Source organism: Pithys albifrons, chromosome 19 (genome assembly GCF_047495875.1).
Source record: "Pithys albifrons albifrons isolate INPA30051 chromosome 19, PitAlb_v1, whole genome shotgun sequence".
Lineage (NCBI taxonomy): Eukaryota > Metazoa > Chordata > Aves > Passeriformes > Thamnophilidae > Pithys > Pithys albifrons.
Window position 1 is genome coordinate 1,373,614 of NC_092476.1, and position 24,684 is coordinate 1,398,297.

At 44.3% G+C, this 24,684-nt stretch overlaps 1 protein-coding gene across 2 annotated transcripts in view; it reads right to left on the reverse strand.

Annotated features, from left to right (window-relative positions):
* The window catches only part of PRKCA (protein kinase C alpha), a 134,368-nt gene extending 111,900 nt beyond the window's left edge, over positions 1–22,468 (reverse strand). Inside the window, exons 1-2 of one of the 2 annotated variants that reach the window (XM_071573689.1) lie at positions 22,082–22,468; positions 18,886–18,917 (exon numbers count right to left, since the gene is read on the reverse strand). In XM_071573689.1, the coding sequence (XP_071429790.1) occupies positions 18,886–18,917; positions 22,082–22,254 (205 nt within the window). In that variant the 5' untranslated portion in view covers positions 22,255–22,468. The remainder of the gene's footprint in view (positions 1–18,885; positions 18,918–22,081) is intronic. The other variant, XM_071573690.1, reaches the window with a different exon arrangement.
* Between the last annotated feature and the right edge of the window lie 2,216 nt (positions 22,469–24,684).

Genomic DNA, 24,684 nt, shown 5'->3' on the forward strand with positions numbered 1-24,684 from the left:
TAAGGAGGCAAAATATGGAAAAACTGGTAAAAACCACAGAGCCTTTTCACTCCTGCTTGAGCCTTCATAGCATCATATATTTATATTTTCACTAATATAGCAACTTCTACATGTCATAATAATTGGGTTTTAATCTGAATTAATTTTTTCTGTCTCATGTTATCAGCACTTTTGATCTCAGTATAAACTTATTAGGTGGATAAAGCCAAATCCTGCTTAATTGGGACCAGAGGACTGCAAAGGACCTCCAGGGGTAATTGAATCCAGCTCCTCACTCCTGCTGGCAACCATGACAATGTTTTTTGGAAGGTCACACTGAAATCACTTGGTTTCTTGGTGTGCTAATCCCCTCAGAAAGCTATTCCTGGACAACTGTCTTCCAGTGGCCAGAAGATGAGCAGTTTTCATCCTAAACTTCAAAACAAGGAGATGCTTATTTGTCCTCAAATTAACACATGATCACTGTCACTCCCCACAAGCACTTCTGAGATAAAAATGGCACTGGCAGCTCTGTAAGTGAAGAGGGAAAAAAGAACAGGATGCAAACAGAAACTCGTCAGTGCTGAAACAACAGGCTGGATTTTAAATGTCCAACAGTTTTCTTTGATACTCAATGAAAATACCTCCAATATCTCCTGACCAGTTGCACCAGTCAGACCACAGCAATGTCATTTTTTCACCAAAGTGACTTATTTTGTTCCAACACAAATTACCAAATGCTGCAAAAACCAGACACAGGGGCATAATGGAAGTGGTTGGAAACACCAAAACCTCCCCCTGGTTTCAGGTCATGCTTTTTACATGCCAAAAATGCTGTCACACACTTCAGTTTCACATCCTTCAGCTTCTCCTGTTTGAAACTTCCTGTATTAACCACTGCTATTGATTTCTGCTCACATTTAACAGTGAAAACTACAGAGATAATAATTAAGTTTTCCAATTTAACACTGTCTCAAGTCTTCTTACATCAGATATTTAAAGATATTAATAGAGGCCCTAAAAATAAGCACATAGAACATCCAGGAGGGATACCTAATACTCAACAAAATGCAGTCAAGGGGGTGAGCACACTATGGCTATTTTTAGAAGAATGAAATTTTATTTCATAGAGATGTTAAAAGACTGATTAATTTTGTGGGAAAATGAAAAGGTTGAAAACAAAGTACACTGAAAGTTCTAATGAGAAAGAAATGAGATGACCTGAACAGGCAGTGCTTGTTCAGAACTACCTGCACAAACCCCAACATTCCAAGGCCCAGGGGAGCTTATCTGGTACCAAGACAAGGCTGGCAGTACCAACAGCCCTGAGTTAATTATTCCTAAGGAGCAGTAATTAATTTCTGGGGGAGGTGGAGTGGATTGCTCCACATCCTCCTACACAAGATGTTCCAAGTCTCAGCACTTCACCCATGATGCTTCCCTTGGCACAGGTGCTGTGGGGCACCTGAGAAATTCTCCTTCCAAGCTGAAGATGGCATGGCCCTAAAGTGGCACTCCCCAAGCACTGTATGGGTATATGAGACACAAAACAGCTTGTAGGTCCAACACTCACTTTTCAGATTTCCCCCATTCCTAAAGGTATAAAAGCTGAGGGCACAGTGCTCAAACCACCATCATTATTGCTGAAAATGGGTGTTTTCTGATGCAGCCCTGGCAGACCCCAGGTGTGTTCAGGCAGCCCTGGCAGAGCCTGTCCCAGAGGGAGGGTCTGTGTGCCCAGCAGCTCCTCAGCATCTCAGCCAGGTCCCATGGGCTGTGGTGCCACAGCTCTGCTGGCAGTGCCACCTGCATGACCCGCTGGGGCTGTGCCAGCTGCAATTCCTGCAGGAAATGTGGTGCCCACACACCAGTGCCTCTGCCAGCCTCAGCTCTGCTGGAAAACAGGGCATAATATCACAGCATTCCACCAGGAGGGCTCGGAGGGATCCATAACTCTGGGGTTTGGCTCGTGCCACATTCACCTTCTGCTGCTGGGAGGTGTTTTGGAACCACCCTGCCCATGCCCAGTGACACTGCCCTTCCCAGCAGGGCTGCCCACAGAGCCCTGGCACTGAGACATCACCCACCTGCCAGGCAGGTTACACCAGCACACACCTGAACAGTGGCACAGCCTTCCCCACACGACACATCCCAGGGTTACCCTTCCTTATCCATAACCAAAAGGCTGTAATGCCATGATATATGAGGAAGGGTTATTTTCAGCCCACACCAGCTGACTGGTGCAGTTCAGTGTGATTTGATAGCAATAAACAAAAATTAATCTGAGAGGAAAGTGAGGAAAAAGATGGAGGTCATACAGAATTTTGTTATAAATTTATTCCCGATTACAATATTAAATGGCTGCACTTAAAGAATTAAAAAATTATTTCAGAATACACTTCTAAAATACTTTGTTTATGCAAAAAAAAAAGCCAAAAGAGCCTGTCATTTACCAGCTGCATTTCTGATGGAAATCCTACCATATGAGGCTTTAATAAAATTAAATAGACAAACTACATTTCAATTGTTGCTAATAACAAAATAGGAATAACTGGAAAAAACCTGCAAATTGGTCTTCCTAAAGACTCAACAACAACTGGAGGAAGTGCTTCATTTCAGATAAAATCTGAACAGAGAAAAAAAAGTGCTGAAATATAAAACTGATTTTCTCCAAATCCATGCAAAACAACATCCTGAGGAAGTTTCAGTTTCTTGGAATGCATTCCCTCTCCAAGGGTAACATCCAAAGTGTTCTGACAACACAGATGACACGGGAGTGTAAACCCAGCTGGTGGCACCCAACGGGAGCCCCTCCTGCTCCACGTGGCAGGAACCCCTCCTGCTACCCCAGAGGATGCCCAGGCAGGCCCCAGCTCTGCTGGCCCTGGCACTCACCCCGTGCCAAGGCTCCTCTTGCTCCCTCTTCCCTGCTTTCTGCTCCTCATTTCCCTCTCTGGGCTCACATGAACAGCTCTGGTGGTGGGTTCAGGGCAGGGGAGCTCCTGCCAGGCACAAATCATAGAATGGATTGGGTTGGAAAAGCCCTCTGAGATCATCAAGTCCAACCCTTGGTCCAACTCCAGTCCCTTTACCAGATCATGGCACTCAGTGCCACGGCCAAGCTCAGGTTAAAACCCTCCAGGGATGGGGAATCCACCCCCTCTCTGGGCAGCCCATTCTTATCCTGCAGTGGGTTCAGGGCAGAGGAGCTCCTGCCAGGCACAAATGGAGCAGGTTCAGGGCAGGTGAGGGCACAAACACCTCCCAGAGTGGGAGAGGAGAGAAGGAGCCCACACAGGTTTCATCCCATGAGTAGGAACTGTCTGGGATGGCTGAGCCAAGGCTTTGCAGGCTGAACTCTGTGCCCTGCTCAGAGCAGCCTGGCACCCACCTCCAGGATGAGTTCTGTGCTCTCCCTCCAGCTCCAGAGCTGCTAAACTAGAAAGAGGCTGGCTCGAATTGAGGGCAAAAGGTGTTCTGGGTGACAGAAGCCACGTCAGGAAGAGCTGATACTTCTTAAAAGGTTTACAGCTCTGTTCTATCCTGCACTTTTAGTGCATCTCCATTCCAACAGCTTCAAATAAGGAAACATCCCAAAGATGGAGATAATGTGCTGAATTTGTTGCTCTCTGCACAAAGTAGTTACTATAAATAGTTTTCCCAGGCCTTTCAAGATGCAGCTGTACCAAGTTTCCAGCAGAATCCAAACGGCCAGGACATGGATTTACTGCACCACTGTCACTTCCACAGAGGTTGTGACACTATCCCAACACCACTCTGTGTTTTTTCTAAGATGCCTCACCACACATTTTAATCTCATTATCTGTGAAGATGGAACACCATCTGCAACAAGCTTTTAAAACATTTCTTCTCCAGGAACAGAATTCAGCAATGATAACAAGATTCTGTTAGCATGACTGGAGAGAATTTTACTGGGTTAATCATGACCCAAAACAGTGCCAGGGTTTAACAGAGGATTTGAAATTGCAGAAATATAGTATAAATACACTCCAACCCCAACATGTGTTTGCCACTTCAGCCCTTACACACGCCCTGTCAGCTGCAAACAGGGATTTAACAAAGCCACGGTCATAGACACCATCAGTACCCTCAGTAATTCCCAAAAAATCTCAGACTTGCATGGATTTCCCAAGTTAAATCCTATAATGGACTAAAACAGATGAAGCAGGGCACTGACTTCCTAAATACATAAAATCTTTGAACTATGAAATCAGAACTTACATTCACACCTGTCAAGCAAGTGATAAAGTGACAACACTGGAGCAGTGACACGCTCAGGTCTGGCATGGGCAGGGGGATTGTGGTTCACACCAACTGAGTGGGTGCCAGCTGGAGGGATGGGCTGAGCAACAGAGCACTTGGGAGCAAGCAGCCCCTGGGAAAGGCATCCAGCACCCCCTGGGAAAGGCATCCAGCACCCCTCTGTTCTCATCTAAACAACCCCTGAGTCATGGAGTGTCCTGCAGAAGGCAGGGGAGGGTCAGATGAGAACACACTTCCCCTGCACAAAACCAAATGGAAGAAGAAGGAAGCACAGCTCATTCTCCAGGTGTAACAAGTCATAGAAGTAATTCCTTAGTGAAAGGCAACATTAACTGAGTCTGCTTCCAGGCAATGACCTCCTCTTAAAATATTCTGCTTGACAAACTACAACGTCCCAGCAGCCAAAAACTTGCACCTTGTTCTGCAGAATAAAGAGCAAGGGCAAACACGGGACAAGCTCTGCTCAAGCAACAGACAGATCATTGTCTCACTGCTTGGAATTGCAGGTTCTGTTCCTACTCTGACTCATCCCTTTGATATTCACACTCCTTAGGACCAGGATCTCGTGAAGCATAAATATGTCTTTGCACAAGGCTCTGTATCACAGTGATGAAAAACAAAACAAAGCAAGTCCTGTCTCACACTGATCTCATTCCCTTGATCCTGTCACAGTTTTATGACCAAAGCACTGCTGAATATCCCTGTTTTACAGGTGGAGACAATACCAGTCTAACATACAAATGAGACTCAGTGCAATTCCACTCCTAATGTTTTGGAGAGCCTTAAATCAAGGACAGAAATGCAGAGTGTTACTGCCCAAGAACAACATCCAGGAAACCAGGCACAGTTTGAGTACCATAAGCATGTTATGATCTGCAAGCCCATGTGTGGAGAGATGGCCCAGGGGTTTGCAGACAGGTTAATCAGCAAAGCCAGGACGTCTGGATTGCTGCTGAATTTCTGCCTTTGAACACAGCAGTAATCTCTAAATAACAAGGTGTGTTACCAGAGATCTTGGCAGCTTCTCAGAGAGCAGCCCTGCAGAATTTTTTTTTTTACCCTAAAATAAAACATCATCTTTACAAAGATGGTTCTTTTATCAAATTAATCTGGAGCCACAGAATTTTAAATAACACATTGGTAGAGTGCATTAGTCTACAGCAAGCCTGGAGTGTCCCATCAACACATGCTGGACACAGCTGGTTTGAATCTGAGCAAGTTTGGACACTTCACATTGTTGAACAGAAGTTTTGTGGAAACTGGTCACATGGAATACCTTAAAAAAGAAGATCCACAGAGAGAAGTTTCCATATCACAACTCTAGTTGAAAGCAATTCACATTTCAAATCATTTTAAACCTGACTAATTTTAGAACTCTTGTGCAGATACTACACGTGTTAAATAATAACCAGTGTTCTACCTCTCCTAAAACCAAAGTCCAAAATATGCATGAGCAGGAAGATTATTTTTTTTCTATTTTCAGCCTGAAATTTTGGAATGCTTCCACACATCAAGAGTGCTGAAAGAAACTGATGTTTTCCCCTGTGTGAGCAAGTAATCCAGAACTCATCATCTTCATTCAGGGCTCCAGTTCAAGTGCCACAGGCCAAGTTCTGGGGCTGGAATTGCCCCAGAGCTGGGAAGGACAGGGAAGTGAGGCCTGAGGTGCTCCTGCAGGGAGGGATGTGAGGAGGGACCAGGTGAGCTCTGGGTCAGGGCCACACCACAGGCAGCTCCAGAAGTAGGACAGGATGCTGTAAAACACAGCAGGACATCAGTTTCTGAAAGCAGAGCTTGGCCTGGCAAAGCACCCTCAGGGCAACGTGGGTTCTGCCATTAGAGCAAATGAATAAAATATCAAAGTTGAGCACTGAGCAAATGTTAAGGGGTGGGTTTGCAGCTGAGTGCTTCCCTCTGGAATGCAGGGATCAGAAGAGCATTCCTGCAAAACTCAGGATGCAACGTGCTGAGCCAAGACGAGACTAAAGCAGGAATTCCAAGCAACTCAACCCCGCAAGTCGTAGCTGCTGTAAAGCCACACACCCCCCCAGGGTGCTGCCCACAACCTGCACGGGGCAGGTTCCAACTGAGAGACAGCCCAGACTCCAGAATCCATTTATGCAGCACTCAGAGAGACCCCAAGCAGCTGGAGAGAAGCCACACAGCCCCACCTGGGTCTCCCTGGGTTTCTGAGCAGAGCTCACTCTCATGGGCACAGCTGTTTCCAAAGCCACTCCCCAGCCTCAGCATGTTTTTCCCATCCTACTTCACAAAAGGCTCAAACATATTTTCAGCAGATGCATTTTGTACTCCAGTAATTCAGTGATATTTCCTGATGACTGGTTAACACAAAGGCTGTAGCTGGTTGATCCAAAGATGGCATCTGTTACCCTGTGTCTCACCATCAGGTCAGCACGAATCTCTCACTGCACAAAGAGACACCACAGAAGAATAAAATACTCTGGTTTTAACCCTCAACCTGGAGATAAATAACTTGCCCATATGATAAGAGCTTGAATTAAGGGCTCTATTTTTTCAAAATATGATGTAATAGGGGAAGGAGAAAAAAAAAACCAAAACCACAACATGAAAAACAACTTAAGCATTTTCTTACCAAGGTGACATATAACACAAAAGAAAATACCTCTTGATCATTTTCTCAAGCAAGATCATCCTCTTTCCCATCACCCATTTGATTTTGGTGATCCTTTTAATTCAAGTAACCACATATGGACAACTCCCTCACCCAGAACTCAGTAGGAAGCAGAGGGAGAACTTGGCCCAAGGAGCAGTTTCTCCCACCACAGCACACACTGCAGAGCCATCACCTGAGCTTTCCACACACAACAGCACAGCAGAAAATGACAGATTCAGTGACAAGGACCTACATGAGGAGAACAAGATTAAAGTGTGTAATTTCTGCTCCATTGATAATAGGAGGGGAGGGGATGAAAATAAATCATTAAGCCTGGCATAACTCTTTCTGCTGATAATAAATAGCACTGTAGGCTTTTCCTTCCAGGTCAGCACTGCAGATCATGGTGAGACCACAGCAATTATTTCCCATGGTGTATTTGTGTGTTACATACACAGGGGATGGAGCCATTCCCTGGGAACCAAAGGGTGCATCTGCTCACTAGTGCTTTTTAAATACTGCTACAAGGTATGTTTGCACCTAGAAATTGTTTTGCACAGTTCCCAAGCTGGCCACTTTCTCCTCCTGAGGTATATTTTGCATCCAGAGAACATTTCAGGTGGTGTTCTCAGCCCTGTCCCACCAACAGTCCTGACAAGCAGCATTTAAATGACATCAGCTCATTACGTGACACGGTATTTTTATGGAAAACTTCACACTATCAAATTGAAATTTCAATACTGAGCTCAAGCAAATAATTCCCACTTCAAAAAATACACCTGGAAAGTGAGAGGATAATATGTGGCCATATCAGCACATCTGGTGTCTCTCTGTTACTAAACCCTCTGTATCAAGGGCAGCTCTTCACAAATGTTAATGCAGAATCCTGCATAATGTGAGGCTTCAGTTCTTTGGAGGGTCTCTGACTGCAAATAAAAATAAGCCTCTGCTATTAACTCCAGATTAAGGTCAGATCCCCATAGCTGGTCCATACAGAACAATGTGATAGGTGAGTGCCCACTGGGCTTGATCCTGAGCCAGTCACACAAAGCAGCTCCAGGCTTTAAAATCTGAAGAACATTTATTAGCTCAACACGAACAAATCCCTTACAAAGAGAACCCCTGACTGCAGAACTGGTACAAACTGTTCTGCAAGTTCTGGGAAGACATCAGTAATGCTCCCTGCTGGCCAGCCTGGTTTCTGCTCTCTGCACTTCAAATTTGAGGGTTCTAAAATTAACCCTTCTGATTTTATCACTGATTTCCTTCTTATTTTGCCATGTTAAATGTCAAATGATCCAATGTCTGACACTGCCCTTTTAATTGTTACTACAAAAGCTTAAAGATGACACACACACATCCCCTCATCCCTTCAAAGTGAGGCTCAATAAAACACAGGCAACACTAAGAATTCAAAAATTCAAAGGTCAATATTTGCATGAGATGAATAATATCCAAGGAAGATTTATTAAAAATTTAATTCTACAGTAAGTTCAACAATTAGGACTCTTTCTAATGTATTGATTTAAATTACAAAATAAGCTTCATGGATAGTGTTGAGGACTTCATTAAAATTTGCTGAGCATATTTATCAATGCTTCTTGCAGAAAGCCTGTTGCAAAGCCCTGCCTAAAGCCAATTAGACCTCCAAAATACATTAATGATCTATGAAGTCTTTTATTCCCTTCATCAATCTTAAGCTACACGTTTACTTAAATAATCAATACCTCAAAGTTATGTCATGGCCATAAATTCAAGGCCTTGCATGAATGGGTTTGCTCACTCAATACCTTCTCTGTCACCGTCAGTCACGTGGACCAACCCCCCACACTTTATTGCTCTGTAATCACCACTCAAAAGCACTTGAGATGACAGGAGCAATAAAGAGTCTTGAGCCTTTATATGCCCATTATGGTGACTGGGTTGTTTGGAAACTGGGGCTGTAGTTGCTGCTCCTGGTTGTGAATATGGACAACACCACCACACTGGGACAGGGAAGGCTGAGGTGGGAAACAAAGGAATTCAGAGGCAAAGAGCTACAGAAACCAGGACAGGGATGCAATGGTGGCAAAGGTTTGTCCTCCCTCTGCCCAAACAGCTCTATCATCAAATACTTTACAGGGTTCTTATTACTTTTTCTATTCTAAGAGAAACCTGGAGCAGGACAAGGCACGTTGAGCAAAGTGTCCAAGCCAGGCTCTGTTGTTTCTGCCCCAACCTTCCAGGGACATCCTGTTGGAGGGACTCTCAGGAGAACCCCTGAAACTACAGACCTTGCCTTCAGCACAGAAATTATGCAAAACATTTTCTGCCATGAAATGATGCAGCATTGAATAAAATTCCTGCCTTATATATTTATAAAATGATGTATTTATACTCTAAATGGAAGTGACGCCTGGGCTTGTAGCAGGTTTAATAATACACAACATAATTCTCGTTTTGCAGAGGGTTGAAAGAAGCTGAAGCTTAATGAGATGATCAGAAGTTCATACAAACTTGACAGCTATGCTGTTCCTCATTACACAGCAGCAGGAAGCTGCCAAGAGTCGGGTTTGTGCAGAGATCTCAGCAATCAGCATTGCTGCCTTTTCCATGTATGAAAACAAGGGCAGGCAGCAGCTCTGCACACTCACCAGGCACACCTAAGGCAGAACAAACCCCTCTGAACTGCTGCTCAGGGGAACAAGTGGGAAGAGCACAGAGAGCAGCAGGATGTGAATCCTGCAGGGCTGAGCCTGCTGTGCAGTTGGCATAACAACTGTGGGATGCACCAGGAAACGAGGCAGCTCCGGGGAGAAGGGACAGAACGTGCCCACCCCCTGCACCTCAAACTGCAGCTTTCCAAGGCTCCTTCTCTCAGCCAGGCAGGGATATTGGGGCACAGGGAGAGAACATTCATAGAATCAGTTGGGTTGGAAGAGACCTCTGAGATCATCAAGTCCAACCCTTAATCCAACCCCGCTTTGATTCCACACACTACAGAACCTCCAGGGTTTGTACCTCCATGTGGGTCAGACTTAGCCAAGCCAATAATGGGGCCCAGCAAAGGGAGGACACGGCCCTGTTGGAGCAGGATTAGAGGTGAGCACTGAGATGACTGGAGGATGGAGCAGCTCTGCTGTGAAGGAAGGCTGAGAGAACTGGGATTGTTCACCCTGCAGAAGAGAAGGCTTCAGGGTGACCTCATTGTAGCCTTCCAGGGCCTGAAGGAGCCAACGAGGAAGATGAGGAGAAGCTATTGAAAATAGCTTGGAGTGACAGGACAACGGGAATGGCTCCAGCTGACAGAGAGGAGGGTTACAATGGATATTGGGAAGGAATTCCCAGCTGGGAGGGTGGGCAGGCCCTGGCACAGGTGCCCAGAGAAACTGTGGATGCCCCATCCCTGGAAGTGCCCAAGGCCAGGTTAGAGCAAGCTGGGCTGGTGGGAGGTGTCCCTGCCCATGGCAGGGGGTGGAACAAGAAGAGCTTTAAGGTCCCTTCCTACCCAAACCATCCCATGATTCTATGAGCAAAAAGAAATAAAGCACCATGAGAAAATATACCACTTTTTCCCACTGATAAACTGGGATAATAAAGGCTCACTGAGCCTTCACTGTGTTTTAAAGGATCTCTCAATAACAACAAAAGAAATTCTGAGCAATATTGAAATAAGTATAAATAAAATAATGTTTTCCCCCTTTCTTTTGCACATACACAGAGAACTGAAAAATACCCAGCCAGAGGAGCCTTACCTGTTGCTTTCTACCCACTTGTATTAACACAGAAGTTCCATTTTATAAAAATACATCCAACAGATGTATTTTTTTAAAAGCTTATGACAAGAAAGGAAGATATAAAACTGACATACTTGGAGTGCTCCCAAATTTTATTCATTTCAAGGAAAAGTTAGCAAACAAGGTAGGAGCTGTCCAAAATCTGACTAATTTCATGGCACATGACAAATTCAATCAGCCAACCTGGAACATATGAAAAAACAGGGATATACACCCTTATAATGAACTCTGGTGCTTAGTCTGTGTTTATTGTGACAGGGCTCTTTTTTAATGTTTTATATGAGACCAACAGGGAATGGTGAGGTTGGAATCTTTTCATTTTATACAATTCTGGACCAGGAGGAGCTGGAGCTGCCCAGAACCTGCCAGCACCCAGCAGGGTGGCACCTCCAGCACACAGAAACTCCCTGGGCATCAAAACCTGTGAGCAAAAATAGGAAACCAGTGCAGGGGAGAGAAGGGGCAGCAGGTAACCCTTTGCCCAGGGAAGCAGAGGGTGCCAAGGGAACAAGGCAGGGTGATGGAGGAGCAGGAAAAACAACCCTGCACAGACACCTGAGTGAGCAAAGGGGGGTGAGGAGGATGTTTTTTGCACTTTCCTAAGGTTGGTTTCACCTCATCTGCAGGGAAAGCAATAAGAATGCAGATGAACCCCAACAGTTAAGGAACAAAGAAACTTCAAATCAACCCAATCAAACACTGCTGAACACAATGACTTCCCAAAAGATAAATCTTATTTCTGCACTCTCGGCCAGAAGAGAAAAATACACCTTTTTTTTAATATTAAAGGCCAATTTCTTGAGAGCAAGAACACTTTGAAGTGGATTCTGGCTTGGCTGATTTCCTGGTGAGTAAAAACCAAAATAATAAACCCACACAGACTAGAAGTTGAAAGAAGAAGATAAACTATTATTCCAGCTCATTCTCACACATGATTAATGGTTTGTTTACTAAGGAGCTAAAATACCACGTTTAGCACAAATTCCAAAGAAGTTAAAAATGCTGTTAATTTTAAAGGAAAAGGAAGAGTGAAATATCTGGGCTTTGGAGAGAGAGTTACATTGAAAATAACCTTCAACACTCCTCGAAAGGAGAATTTCTGTCTTCAGTCTGTACTTTAGAACACACACTTTTCCCACATTTAACAGTAAAACAAGGAAGGGCAGTATCTGACCCACTTTTTTGAATCACTAATCATTTTTTAACATAAAACTAAATAGACACCCTCGTGGTACAGTATTGGTGGTTTGGAAACTCAAGCACACAGAACCCAAATTCTAAACAACTTATTCTTGTAGATTTGAGGTTTGAAAAGGTTTCTTGCAGTTCCCACCAATCTTCAATCACATCACCATTTTAAGGATCGTTTGGAGCCATAAAAACATGGAATTTCCATGAACACAAACTTCCTAAAGTTTTGCTCCAGAACAAATTGCACCTCCCAGAGGCAAAGCACAACCTTCATTTACATATATGCAAATTCTTGCAATGAATACAATACTAATGGCTGTGTAATATATTAACAGCTTCATATTAAGTCTTTTAATCGAAGACAAAGAACAGTAAGAGGCAATTGCTGCAACTCTAGGTAAAAATTACCTTTTTTTTCTGAATAAGGGCTATTTTCTTAGCAAAAATTAAAAAGAAAACTTGACAGTTATTACAGAAGGTAAATAAATTTTGGAGGGGTGTCTCTGTTTTTTGCTCTGGGGGTTCCATGTTTGAAGAGATACCTCCAAGTTATCCCCAGGAAAAGACACCCCAAGCAGTTGCCTGGTTAATGTATTTTTCTAAGCTCCCATTTCAGCAGATTTCAGGCTGCCTTTTAAGCTACACAGTCACCCCCAGCAGTCACAGCCCTCCAGGGATTGAACTCCTCAATCTCAGGCTTACAGAAACATTAGTTAATGTAAACTGTAGCACATGACTAACAAATATAAAGAGCACAAAGGAAAACACCCACATTGTTCAAACATCTTACCACAAAAATGATAATGAGACCAGAGAAGCAGTTCTGGCATCGAGAGGGGAACTTGCTTTGCATCTTGTCCACACTTTGGCAATAACATTTCCAAGTAAGGAAGGCAGAAATTATTTTTGTGAGAAGCAACACAGCAATGAGATAATTTTTTTCTTAGTGTTTTTCTGGGTTTTTTGTTTGTGTTTGGTTTTTTGTTTTCTTCTTTTTTTTTTTTTTTTGCTACGAAGGAAAACAAAGACTGTATAATGAACAAGATGTTGGTGGGGGAAAATAGAGCTATGAGGATGGAAAACCAAGAACCAAGCCCTGATCCATCCACAAAAGAGAATAAATTGTGCTGCTTCCACTATAAATATGTTACATCAGCACTGAGGAGGTGCTTGCAAGTCAACCAGGTTGGGGGTGGTCAGAGTTTTCATTTTTAATGTTCAGACTGTCCACACAGCATTAAAAATTAGTATCTCTACAGAGACCTTTAATACATCATTTTCAATTATTTCAAATATCAAACATGCTTTAAAGAAAAGGTGGCATCAGTGGGTTGTTTGGTCTTTCTGTTGCAGAAGAAAGGTCAAGAACTGGGGGATAAAGACAAACAAAGCAGAGGAAATGAAGTGCTGGCCTGATGTGCCAATGTTGCATTATTGGTACAGGAAAACTCATCAAATCCCCCCATTTCCATCCTTAGGGAAGGAATTCCCAGGGATGCCTCAGCCCAGCAGTGTTGGGAAGCACACCCAGCATGGCACAGCCACGTAGGGTAGAATTCAACATTCCCAGAAAAACGGTCAGAAAATAAGTTCAGGCAATACAGGAAGAACCAGTGGGAAGAGCAGCAGCTGCACAGGTTGGCAAAACAAAATGATCTGCTGTAATTGACTTCTCTAATTTTTATTTATGCAAATGAGGAAACAAATGTGAAACTTTTCCTTAGCTCCTTATTTTACCCTGAAGCCAAATGTATTTCCAAGCTGAACTAGAGCAGAATATTGCACTTCAGGGAAGCATGGAAGGGAGGGAAAACTCCCTGCTAATAACCACCCTTTTTAACCATTTAGCAGAGAATTAACAACAGGCCCCTAATCAGGAACGGGAGTTGATCACATTTCTATTACTGTAACTACTTTTGCCCTGAGGAATTTGCTGAGCATTCAGTGCTAAAATAACCACTAAACATACATAAATACATGTTCTACAAGAGTCATTCTTCACATCTTAGTGAGCCTCTGTTTGCTGAGTTCTGCTCACCAGAAAGCAAATGGAGAGAAGACCATGGGTTACCCCCAGCATCAAAAGATGATGAAGCCAAAATGTAACTTAATTGCTTGATTAATTTAAAGTCTGCCTTCTTAAAAGAGGAACTCTCATAGTGTGGAGGTTGCAAAAGGTTTAAATTACTCTATTTCTCACATTCTTCTTGCAGTATTTTCCAGGTGCCCATCACAGAGGAGCTTCCAGCGTTGCTGGAGAAAACAAAACTCCCTGCAATAATCCTGCCATGGTGTTCTCACTGCCCCAGAGACACCAACACAAAGCAGCAGGACCAGAACCCCCCTCTCAAAAGCACAGCATTTTAGAGGGGTTTGTGTTTCTGTAAATCAACAATAAATATCAAACAGCAAAATGCTCCCTAGTAACAATGAAAATTAAAGTATCACAACAAAGACAAAAATATCACAAGAAAAAGTATCACAAGAAAAAGTATCACAAGAAAAAGTATCACAAGAAAAAGTATCACAAGAAAAAGTATCACAAGAAAAAGTATCACAAGAAAAAGTATCACAAGAAAAAGTATCACAAGAAAAAGTATCACAAGAAAAAGTATCACAAGAAAAAGTATCACAAGAAAAAGTATCACGATAAAAATAAAAGTATCACAAGAAAAAGTATCACGATAAAAATAAAAGTATCACAACAAAAATAAAAGTATCACAACAAAGACTAAAGTATCGCAAAAAAAATTGCAATAAAAAATCGCAATAAAAAATCGCAATAAAAAATCGCAATAAAAAATCGCAATAAAAAATCGCAATAAAAATAAAAAATCGCAATAAAAATAAAAAATCGCAATAAAAATAAAAAATCGCAATAAAAATAAAAAATCGCAATAAAAATAAAAAATCGCAATAAAAATAAAAAATCGCAATAAAAAATCGCAATAAAAATAAAAAATCGCAATAAAAAATCGCAATAAAAATAAAAATCGCAATAAAAAATCGCAATAAAAATAAAAATCGCAATAAAAAATCGCAATAAAAATAAAAAATCGCAATAAAAAATCGCAATAAAAATAAAAAATCGCAATAAAAAATCGCAATAAAAATAAAAAATCGCAATAAAAAATCGCAATAAAAATAAAAAATCGCAATAAAAAATCGCAATAAAAATAAAAAATCGCAATAAAAAATCGCAATAAAAATAAAATATCGCAATAAAAAATCGCAATAAAAATTAAAATATCGCAATAAAAATTAAAATATCGCAATAAAAATTAAAATACCGCAATAAAAATTAAAATATCGCAATAAAAATTAAAATATCGCAATAAAAATTAAAATATCGCAATAAAAATTAAAATATCGCAATAAAAATTAAAATATCGCAATAAAAATTAAAATATCGCAATAAAAATTAAAATATCGCAATAAAAATTAAAATATCGCAATAAAAATTAAAATATCGCAATAAAAATTAAAATATCGCAATAAAAATTAAAATATCACAATAAAAATTAAAATATCACAAAAAAAATTAAAATATCACAATAAAAATATGATAGAGGCAATAAAACTATCACAGAGGCTGGAAAAGACCCCCCAGGATCATCCAGTCCAGCCTTGTCCCCCAGCCCAGAGCACTGAGAGCCACATCCAGGCGTTCCTTGGACCCCTCCAGGGATGGGACTCCAAACTCCCCTGGGCAGCCCCTCCAGGCAGGAAATCCCTCCTGCATCCCATCCCTGGGAGAAAGTGAATCCAGCTGAACTCTCCCAAGTTCACTTGCAAATTCACACGTTCCCAAAGTCAGACATTTCCTGCTGCTACTTTATGATCCCAAACCCCCTCTCCAAGAAACTGATTTCCTGCAGAGTTCTGCCTCCTCCCCAGGAAATAACTCACCCCAACTCCTCCTGTAACCTCAGCACCCACTCTGGGCATCGCTCTGCTGGCACAGGAGCAGCCACATGAAAATAAAACACACACATTAAGGAGGACAAGCTGCTCAGGATGGGGCCTGTCTCTTGCTGAGCATTTGTGTGGCAATAATGTAATTGCACCCTGACCTTCTGCCACGTTCAGGGCGTTAAAGCAACAGCAAAATTTAATTTTTTGTCTTCTGCAAATTCATAGGGAGCCTATAAAAATAAGGAGGCGGAAAAAAAACTTCCTGCAAACGTTTTAATGGGATAAATATTAATTTTCTTCACTTCCAAAGAACTCGTTTAATTGTCTTTATGCAATGCTGAGGCTGAACACAACAGCAGAAACCAAAATCCAGACCCAAAATGATCACATACGATTGAAAACATGTCCCAAAGGTGCTCCAAAATCACATCATTTCAACACAGTGTTACATTTTAACTTATATAAAATCTTCCTTTTTAGGGCATCTCTTAAAAATAAAACCAGAACTGTATTTTGGGTGACACTTTTCAATGGAAGTTTAAAAAATATAGAAAAACGTGCTATATTTGCTGCAACATTTAATGCTGCCTGAAAACTGTCAGAACTTTTGTTGAATTAAAGAATTCGAACACAAATACTCACAGAATGACTTCAGTTTCTTAGAGGAGAAACATATTTGAGTTTTAGGTGTGACTTCACTGGGTCTTTACCCTTCCCTTTCTCATCAAAAGGCCAGAGGAATTTCAAACTACTTTGGAACTCATAAAACCACCAGCTCTGAATCCTGCTGACATCAAGTGGGAGATTTTACAAGTCTCTTGAAAACAGAGTGTAAAAAGCTGCTTATAATGGAAACAGTGATGGACCAAGGACTCCAGTTCTGCTAAGAGCTGTCACTGTAATACTCTTTGCTCTCCTTCATGTCATCCTGAAAATTCCATTTCCTTCTTCTTTGTCACCCCTTTCTGTAAAGGCAGACACTTCATTATAGAAACTAGGGGGGTTTCTGCAGCCCATCCTCCTGTTTCACATCCTCTTTTTTTTAATTCTTCATCTTCTCACTAATTTTGATCCCTAATTTGTCTTTCCAGCTTTAGCAGGTGACTGTTCAGACAGAAACTTCAAAAATTGTAACTGAAAAGAATTGATTCAGCAGCTTAACTTTATCATGGGAGTCTTATTTTTCAAGGCTATTATCCCAAGAGGATGAACTCTTTGATTGTGATCACAGTAGAATTTCATGAATGGTGGTTAAAACTCCCACAACTTCAAGTTCTTAGTGCACCACCAACAGCTTGCTGCAAACAGGGTCAAATTTGAGTATTTCTTAGAGATTTTCACTGTTTAAGAACACAGAATACAACAGTGTCCAAAGACAGACTGAAGAATCTTGCTCTGATTCAGACAAAAGTCAGGTTTGAACATATTTAGATTCCTAAAAAGTATCACTTCTGAGACATTTAAAGATAAATTGAGCTGCTCTACAGCATTCACTCTCCATTGTGCTCCTGGATGGTGTTTGCAGGGAAAATAAGACTTAACTCAGAATTTTTGCTTCATAAAGGTTAGTCCTAATCAGTAAAAATGATTCCTTGCTAATTTGAATTATGATCCTGGAAGGAATTCCAGCCACAGGAGCCAAATGCTGGACATGACCTGCCAGGCTCAGATCCCCCCCACTCCGAGCCACGAGTGGGAGACAGGAGAGCTCCAGCACTGTGCAAACTGCAAAGGCTCAGCAGGACAACTGTCCCAGTTAAATGCAGCCCAATTATTCTCTGTATCCCAATGGAAACCTCCAAGGAACCTCTAAACCATTCCTGAACCAGGAAGCAACTGAGCTTTCCTGAGTGGGAGTGAGGAAATGCCATCCCATCAGGGACTGAGCACAGCCTGACCCGCAGCTCTGGATGCCACAGGGGCAAAAAAATTAGAGAACAGCCACCAAATTTAACCTGAACATGCTGGGGCCCAGAGGAAGTTGTATACAAGCCCCGTGGTTACCTCACTCAGGCATGTAATGCTTTCATCAGCTGTGTGTCTGCAAGTCTCCACTTGCAGAAAGAAAAACAGTTTATTGCAACATCTTTCAAAGGCATCGGCCTTCCACATCCACTTTCTCAGAGCTTGAGTTCCAAGCACTATCAGCTCACATCAACTTTCACAATAATACCACAGAATGCACAAGTTCATTAAGTAAAAGCAGCTCTCAGGATAGTCCAACAGGCTCTAAGGCAACAGCAAATAGCCTTTAAAAATGCCATGAAGAAAGAAGGAAAAGGCTGGATAATGAGCACACAATGAGCAGGCCCAGGTGAAACAGGGAAGGGAAAGGGACAACAAAAAGCCTCATCCTAATTAAGTAAACATATGATAAATTGAAAAAGACTGCAATAGTTGGGTGTGGTTATTTTATGATTAAATGGTAAATAATGATAAGAATTTGGCAGAAATGGAGACTGTGAGAGCACAGCACATACAGTTACCTTACACTGCAACAGCTTTCAATCCCTCAAGGTTAGGAGATTTTATTAAATCAGTGATTTTGTACAGGTGGATTTTTTTTTTTTTGGTAATTGAGTATTACATAAGACAGAAAAATGCTGCTTGTCCTTATTTGCAGTTCAAGCCAAAGGTCCTCCTAAACATGCAGTGGAGGGAAATGAAAACCAGGGAGTCTGGGTTATGAAAAGGAGCCATATGACTAAAAAGTGAATCCATTTTCCAAAACGCCCACACAGACAAGAGCTTCTGATGTGAAAAATGGTCTCTGCAACAGCTAAATTGCACAGATTACTCTCAGGAAAAGTTAGACTCATGCAGATTGTATGACATTCACCCTGATGAGATTTTAAAAAAAAACCAACTCACCAACTTTTTATGTTACTACAGCACGAACAACTAGTTGATTGTTCAACGTATATGATATAAAAATCAGTAATTATTTAACTGAACAATTGTCTTTTTTTTAGAATTTTCATTGGCAAAGATGCTTGCTTAGTTTTTCCAGGCTTGTTTCCCCCCTTGCTGCAGGCAAGTTTGGGGTACCTTCAAAATGAGGTGCAACAACATCATGTGTGTGCCAACAAAGCAGTTGTGTCTTACCTTGGCACTGGAATCCTTGTTTCCCAAATCCCCTGCACAAAGAAGAAAAAAACAACCTGTCTTAGTATGTTTAGTTACAATTTCCACTCAAAAGATCTATAAAAACACAAAAATAGCTCCATATTAAATTACTTCAGGTTTTGCTTCGCCAGCAACAGATTTTCAAATACACAACCCAGAGCAGCCCACCCATTTCAAAGCAGAGAACAATAGCTGTCACCAGCTCTGTAATTTCAGCTTCTGGCAACAATTTTTTTATTATTATTATTTTACAGGCTATTTTGGATCACAATTACCATCATCTGTGATTACTGCATAATATTTCAGCTCATTTAATGCCACATGTATACTGAACAGCAACAGAAAATATTCCAAGTTGCAGCAAAGGAGCATAAAACAAACCAGCCTTGGGTTTTCATCCAGGTTTTTGGAGTACACACGGATGGGATCGGCCTCAGCTCGACTCCAGCATGGAAAGCAGGATAAAGGCTCTGCTTGTTTCCATGTAAATGAGAAGACAGGCCCATGATTTTCTTATTGATTATTTGTCCAGCCTCCTTGCTCCATTTCCATAAAATCCCACTGATGAGTCTGTAACACTTCATGAATTCAGTGGCCATGGGATGCAGAGGTGCAACACTTATCACACCTCTGGCAAATGCCACTGCTGTTGGCTTTATTTATTTATTTATCTTTAAGCATCCAACATCCTCTTTCCACAAAAACAACCGTTTGGAGTCTCCTCCCCATAAACATTTCCCTGCCTTTTTCCCCCTCTTTGCAGAATGTTTTTCAACTGCAGAGCTGGAGCTGCTCACACTTAGACAAACACCAGGAGCTGGAGAAGCTGTGTGCAATTAACAGCATGGGGTTTAATTATCAACTTTGTGGAAGCGGTTTTTTAAAGAAGTCTAGACAGGATTTCTCCACTTATTTATTTATTTCTGTGGAGAAGAGACAAAACATTCCCTGCACTGTTGCTTCAGGTGGAAGCTGAAATTGCACAGCTCAGAGTACATTTCTATGCACAAAACTCTACCTGTAAGCAAACCTAAGCTAAGAAAAGCAGGAGAAATCTCAAATTATTTGTTTACTTGGCAGCACACGTGCCCACACTGTCACTCTGATGCTGTTATCTCTCCTCTTCACAAAACTCAGAAGCCTGTACTGGAAATGTGGAAATGCAATGGCAGGAAAGCTGATGGCAGGACTGAGAACATGAAACAGACTTCAGAGAGTTTTTATTTTTATCTTTTCAAACAGACTTATTTGTAAAGAGTATTCCTGAATTATCTACCCCAGAAGCACGGCCACCCCTCGGTGCTGGAGCTGAATTCACACAGAGCTGCAGCCCGGAGCAGTTACATTGTATTTTAAGTAAAAAGTCTTTTAAAAAATATCAATAATGCAGAAACAAACCAGAGGGGTGAAAATTCCTTGAGAGGATAAGGAGGCCCTAAACTATTTTGGTAAAAATATTATCTCATGGAATGCAATATGGGGAAAAAGTCCACTGACATAGTTCATTGAAAGGCTGTTTGACACAAGTCATTCTGGAAATAGATGAAGCATTTTCTATGGGGTGTGTGATGGTTATTCAAGAGTGGCCCATCTTCAAATTAGGAAGCGAAACAAGTTTTCGAGCTGTCAGATGCTCTTCTAATGAATGCTAAAGAGGTTCCTCAGACTCGCTAAGCAAGACAAGAGAATAGCATCGCCACCCTTGCCACCTGTCAGCCGCGGGATACCCTTTCCCTTCCAAATCTACCCTGTCATTCACCACAGAACTCCTCTTTGTTTTCTAATTGCGCTATTTATGCGCACAAACACACTTCGGCAATAACCCTGCAGCGGCTTTTCACACCTCCCAATTCAGGCTGCTTTAGATTAACTTTGAAGCAGTTTCTGAAGGTCTCTCTCACTTTTCCGATACCGAACTCCGCAGGTTTTTTGCAACTAAGAAAAAAAAGAATTAAAAAAAAAAAAGAAGAAGAAAAAGAAAAACCAAACTCAGAAAGCTGACTTGCTTCTTCTGCAGTCTGTCATCTCAGTTTTCCTGCCTTACTCTACAAATGTGTTTCAATCATTCCTGGAGCAAGCACAGTCTTTGCTTCAGCAGGAAAACTGACGGAACAAGGCAAAGGTCCGCGTCCAGATACAAAAATACATTAGAAATACAACATAAAAATATATATGAAAAGAGCAAGAAGCGAGCCACGGACACAGAGCCAGCCGGGTGCAGACCCTCTAGGTCTTTCACAACTTCGGCCAAAATAAATCACAGCTCTCGTTTGCAGTTCCCAGCCCTGCAGTGCAAACACTCGGAGCACGGCTGGGGCTCAGCCCCACCGAGGGGCAGGAGGGGAATCCCGAGCAGGTTCCGCGCTCCCGGCGCTCCCTCCGCTCCTGCCGGCCCGGCCTGCGCGGACCCAAAGGGCTGCTCTGCTTCCCTTCCTGCTCAGCAACGAGGGTGCTGGTAGGGAGTTTTTCTGCCCTCTCGAGCAGGAACCCTTCTCGCTCAAACCCCACCGCTCCCTTTCCTCGGCGTGGAGCGGAGCAGCGGTGCCTTCCCGGCCTCTGCTGGGGGAGGGCACCGGGCAGGCACAGACAAGGACTCAGAGCTGGCAGACCCAGGTTGTGCCACCCAATGCAACCCCAGTGTGCCACGGCCGCCCCCGTCCCACCGCGAAGACCCGAGACCGGCACAGGGGTGAGGAAACACAGATCTGCACGGTTTGGGAAGCGATGGCCCCAGCACGGGTCTCCAGACCACGCTGCTCTCCGCAAACCCCTCCTGGATGGAGCACCGGCAAGTTTGGGGGCTCCCCCCGCTCCGGGAGCGCCCAGACTCGGGCCGGGGCCCCCCGAGAACCGCAGACAACGCGCCGGGAGAGGGGTGCGATAGCGCCGGGGACAGCGAGGGGACACAGAGGGGTCACCCCGGCGGGGTCACCTGCGCGGCCACCGGGGAGCGGCTGGCCCGGGAAAGCGGCGAGTGGGAGCAAAGGGAGGGAGGGAGTGGAAAGGGAGGCAGGGAAGGTAAGGGAAGGCAAGGAGGGGAAGGAGAGGCAGGAGGAAGGCACGGCGGCTCCCCGGAGCTGGGCACGGCGCCGAGAGTGCCAGCGGCAGGGAATCCCCTCCAGCCGAGCGGGCCCGGGCGGCGGCGGCGGCGCGGGGGGGACGGGCGGGCTCTCACCAGATGAAGTCGGTGCAGTGGCTGCAGAAGGTGGGCTGCTTGAAGAACCGCGCGATGAATTTGTGCTCCTTCACCTCGTGCACGTTCTTCTGCCTCAGGGCGCCCTTGCGAGCGAAGCGCCGCGCAGCCTCCGGGTCGGCGGCGGGCTCGGAGCCCGGGAACACGTCGGCCATCGCGCTCCTCCCCACCCCCGCCGGGAGTCACCGCCCCGACGTCCGCCCCGTCCGGCGGCCGCCGAGCCTCTGGCAGCGGCGGCGGCGCTGGGCGCTGCCTCCCCTCCGCGCCTGACGTCGGAGCGGAGGAGGATCCGGATCCCGAGCCCTCGCCGGCTGCTCCGCCCGCGGCTCGGCGAGCCCCCGGCCGGGGCGGAGCGGGCGCGGGGCCGCCCCCGCCGGGCAGCGCCGGGCGGGCTCCGGGAGGGGCGGTGGCACCTGCTGCGGCTCGTCAGTGCCCCCGCCCGCACGGAGCTGCTGGTGCTGCTCACACACACACCGGGTCCCGCTCACACACCCCCCGGGTGCCGCTCACACACCCCCCCTGGGTGCCGCTCACACACACCCCCCCGGGTGCCGCTCACACACACACACACCGGGTCCCGCTCACACACACACACACCGGGTCCCTCTCACACACCCCCCGGGTGCCGCTCACACACCCCCCGGGTCCCGCTCACACACCCCCCCGGGTGCCGCTCACACACACACACCGGGTCCCGCTCACACACACCGGGTCTGACTTACGCCCACAGACACCGGGTGGTCTCACACGCACCGGGTGTTCTCACACAACACACACACCGGGTCCTACTCACACACACACCAGGTGCTACTCACACACAACGGATGTTCTCACACACACCGGTCCTACTCACACTCACGCCCCGGGTGTTCTCACACGCCCCGGCTCTCCCCTCATAGCGCGGCTCTCTCACTCACACGCACCAGCTCCCCTGAAAACGCACCGGTTCTCCTCTCTCTCTGTCTCTCTTGCATCCACCTACACACTCAGGCTTCCCTCGTACACACACACACACACACATAGCGGGTTCCATCACACATACACACTCAGACACACACAGAGAAGCTCCCCTCTCACTGTGGCACACAGAGACTCGCAGGTTCCCTTAACACACACGCACAGAGATTCCCCTCCCCACACAGTGTTTCCTCAGTGTCCACACTCAGCACAGCTGTTCCACAGTGCCATGGGCACAACCATCGCTGTGAGAGAGAGCAGGATAACCCACACTCAGCACAGCTGTTCCACAGTGCCATGGGCACAACCATCGCTGTGACAGAGAGCAGGATAACCCACACTCAGCACAGCTGTTCCACAGTGCCATGGGCACAACCATCGCTGTGAGAGAGAGCAGGGATATCCCACACAGCACACAGTGCCATGGACACAACCATTGCTGTGAGAGAGAGCAGGGATATCCCACACTCAGCACACAGTGCCATGGGCACAACCATCACTGTGACAGCAGGATAACCCCCACTCAGCACACAGTGCCATGGCCACAACCATCACTGTGCACAGGTAACCTGCACCCAGCTGCTCTCTGCCTCCTTTGCCACAGGGCCTTCCTGTACCCACCCCAAAAATCGTTGTTCCTCCACCACAACAAAGATGCAGCCACACGCTTTCCTCCACACTCCTCTCCCCTTCCTGCAAGTCACAAGCCCAAGAGCAGACTGTGAACGCTGTCAGAGGCCACACTGTGCAGCTGTGCATCACACAGTACCCACAGGATGTCCTGCCCCACTGCAGTGTGCCATATATTTTATATATCCATATAACATCCTTCCATATCGTATATTTCAATACAAATATCCTCAATAAAAAGCATAGAAAACACACACCAAGTCTTTTTCACTAATCGGTGCATCCAACACAAACACACCAGACTTTGACCATGGTTTGATGTGATACACAACAATAGCCCAAAGTATTCTGTAAAATAATAGACCTGTTCATTTTCATTTACTCACATTACACACAAGATGTTCACAAGTCCCTGGACACAGAAACATCTGCCCATGCCATGCACCCATCCTCTCCTGTAGCAATTCACACTGTATCTCCACAGAGTCAGAAAAATACCACATAAATCATGACCATGTTAACATAAACCACAATATATACATTAAACAAAAACCCCAAGTCCTAATCATATTGTTTTTAATAAATGTTATTCCTGTGGCTACAAATTTTCACATATGAAAAACAGATGCACGTGAAAAGTTCTACCCCAATTTATCTTCTGCACTCATAAGTCTGTCTGTGTGAGCACGTGTAAAATGTTTTATTTCTCAGGAATGGAAGCAGCTAATTAACTCAAACTAAGTGGTATTTGCTGCTGGGGAAAGTGCACACGGGCACTCAGTGCAGAACAGAAAGAACCTGTTACATCCTCTCTGTCTGTTGATTTTAACACCTCAGTTTCTGGGAGCAGCCTGGCACAACAGGAATGGGGGGCATGTCACCAAATGCCCTCTGACAGGGACAGCCCTGCTTTTCCTGAACTTAGAGAATCACACCAGGTGCCTTAGAAACTGCTTCCATATGCCCTTGCTGCATGAACTTTATTTTGTGAGCAACTA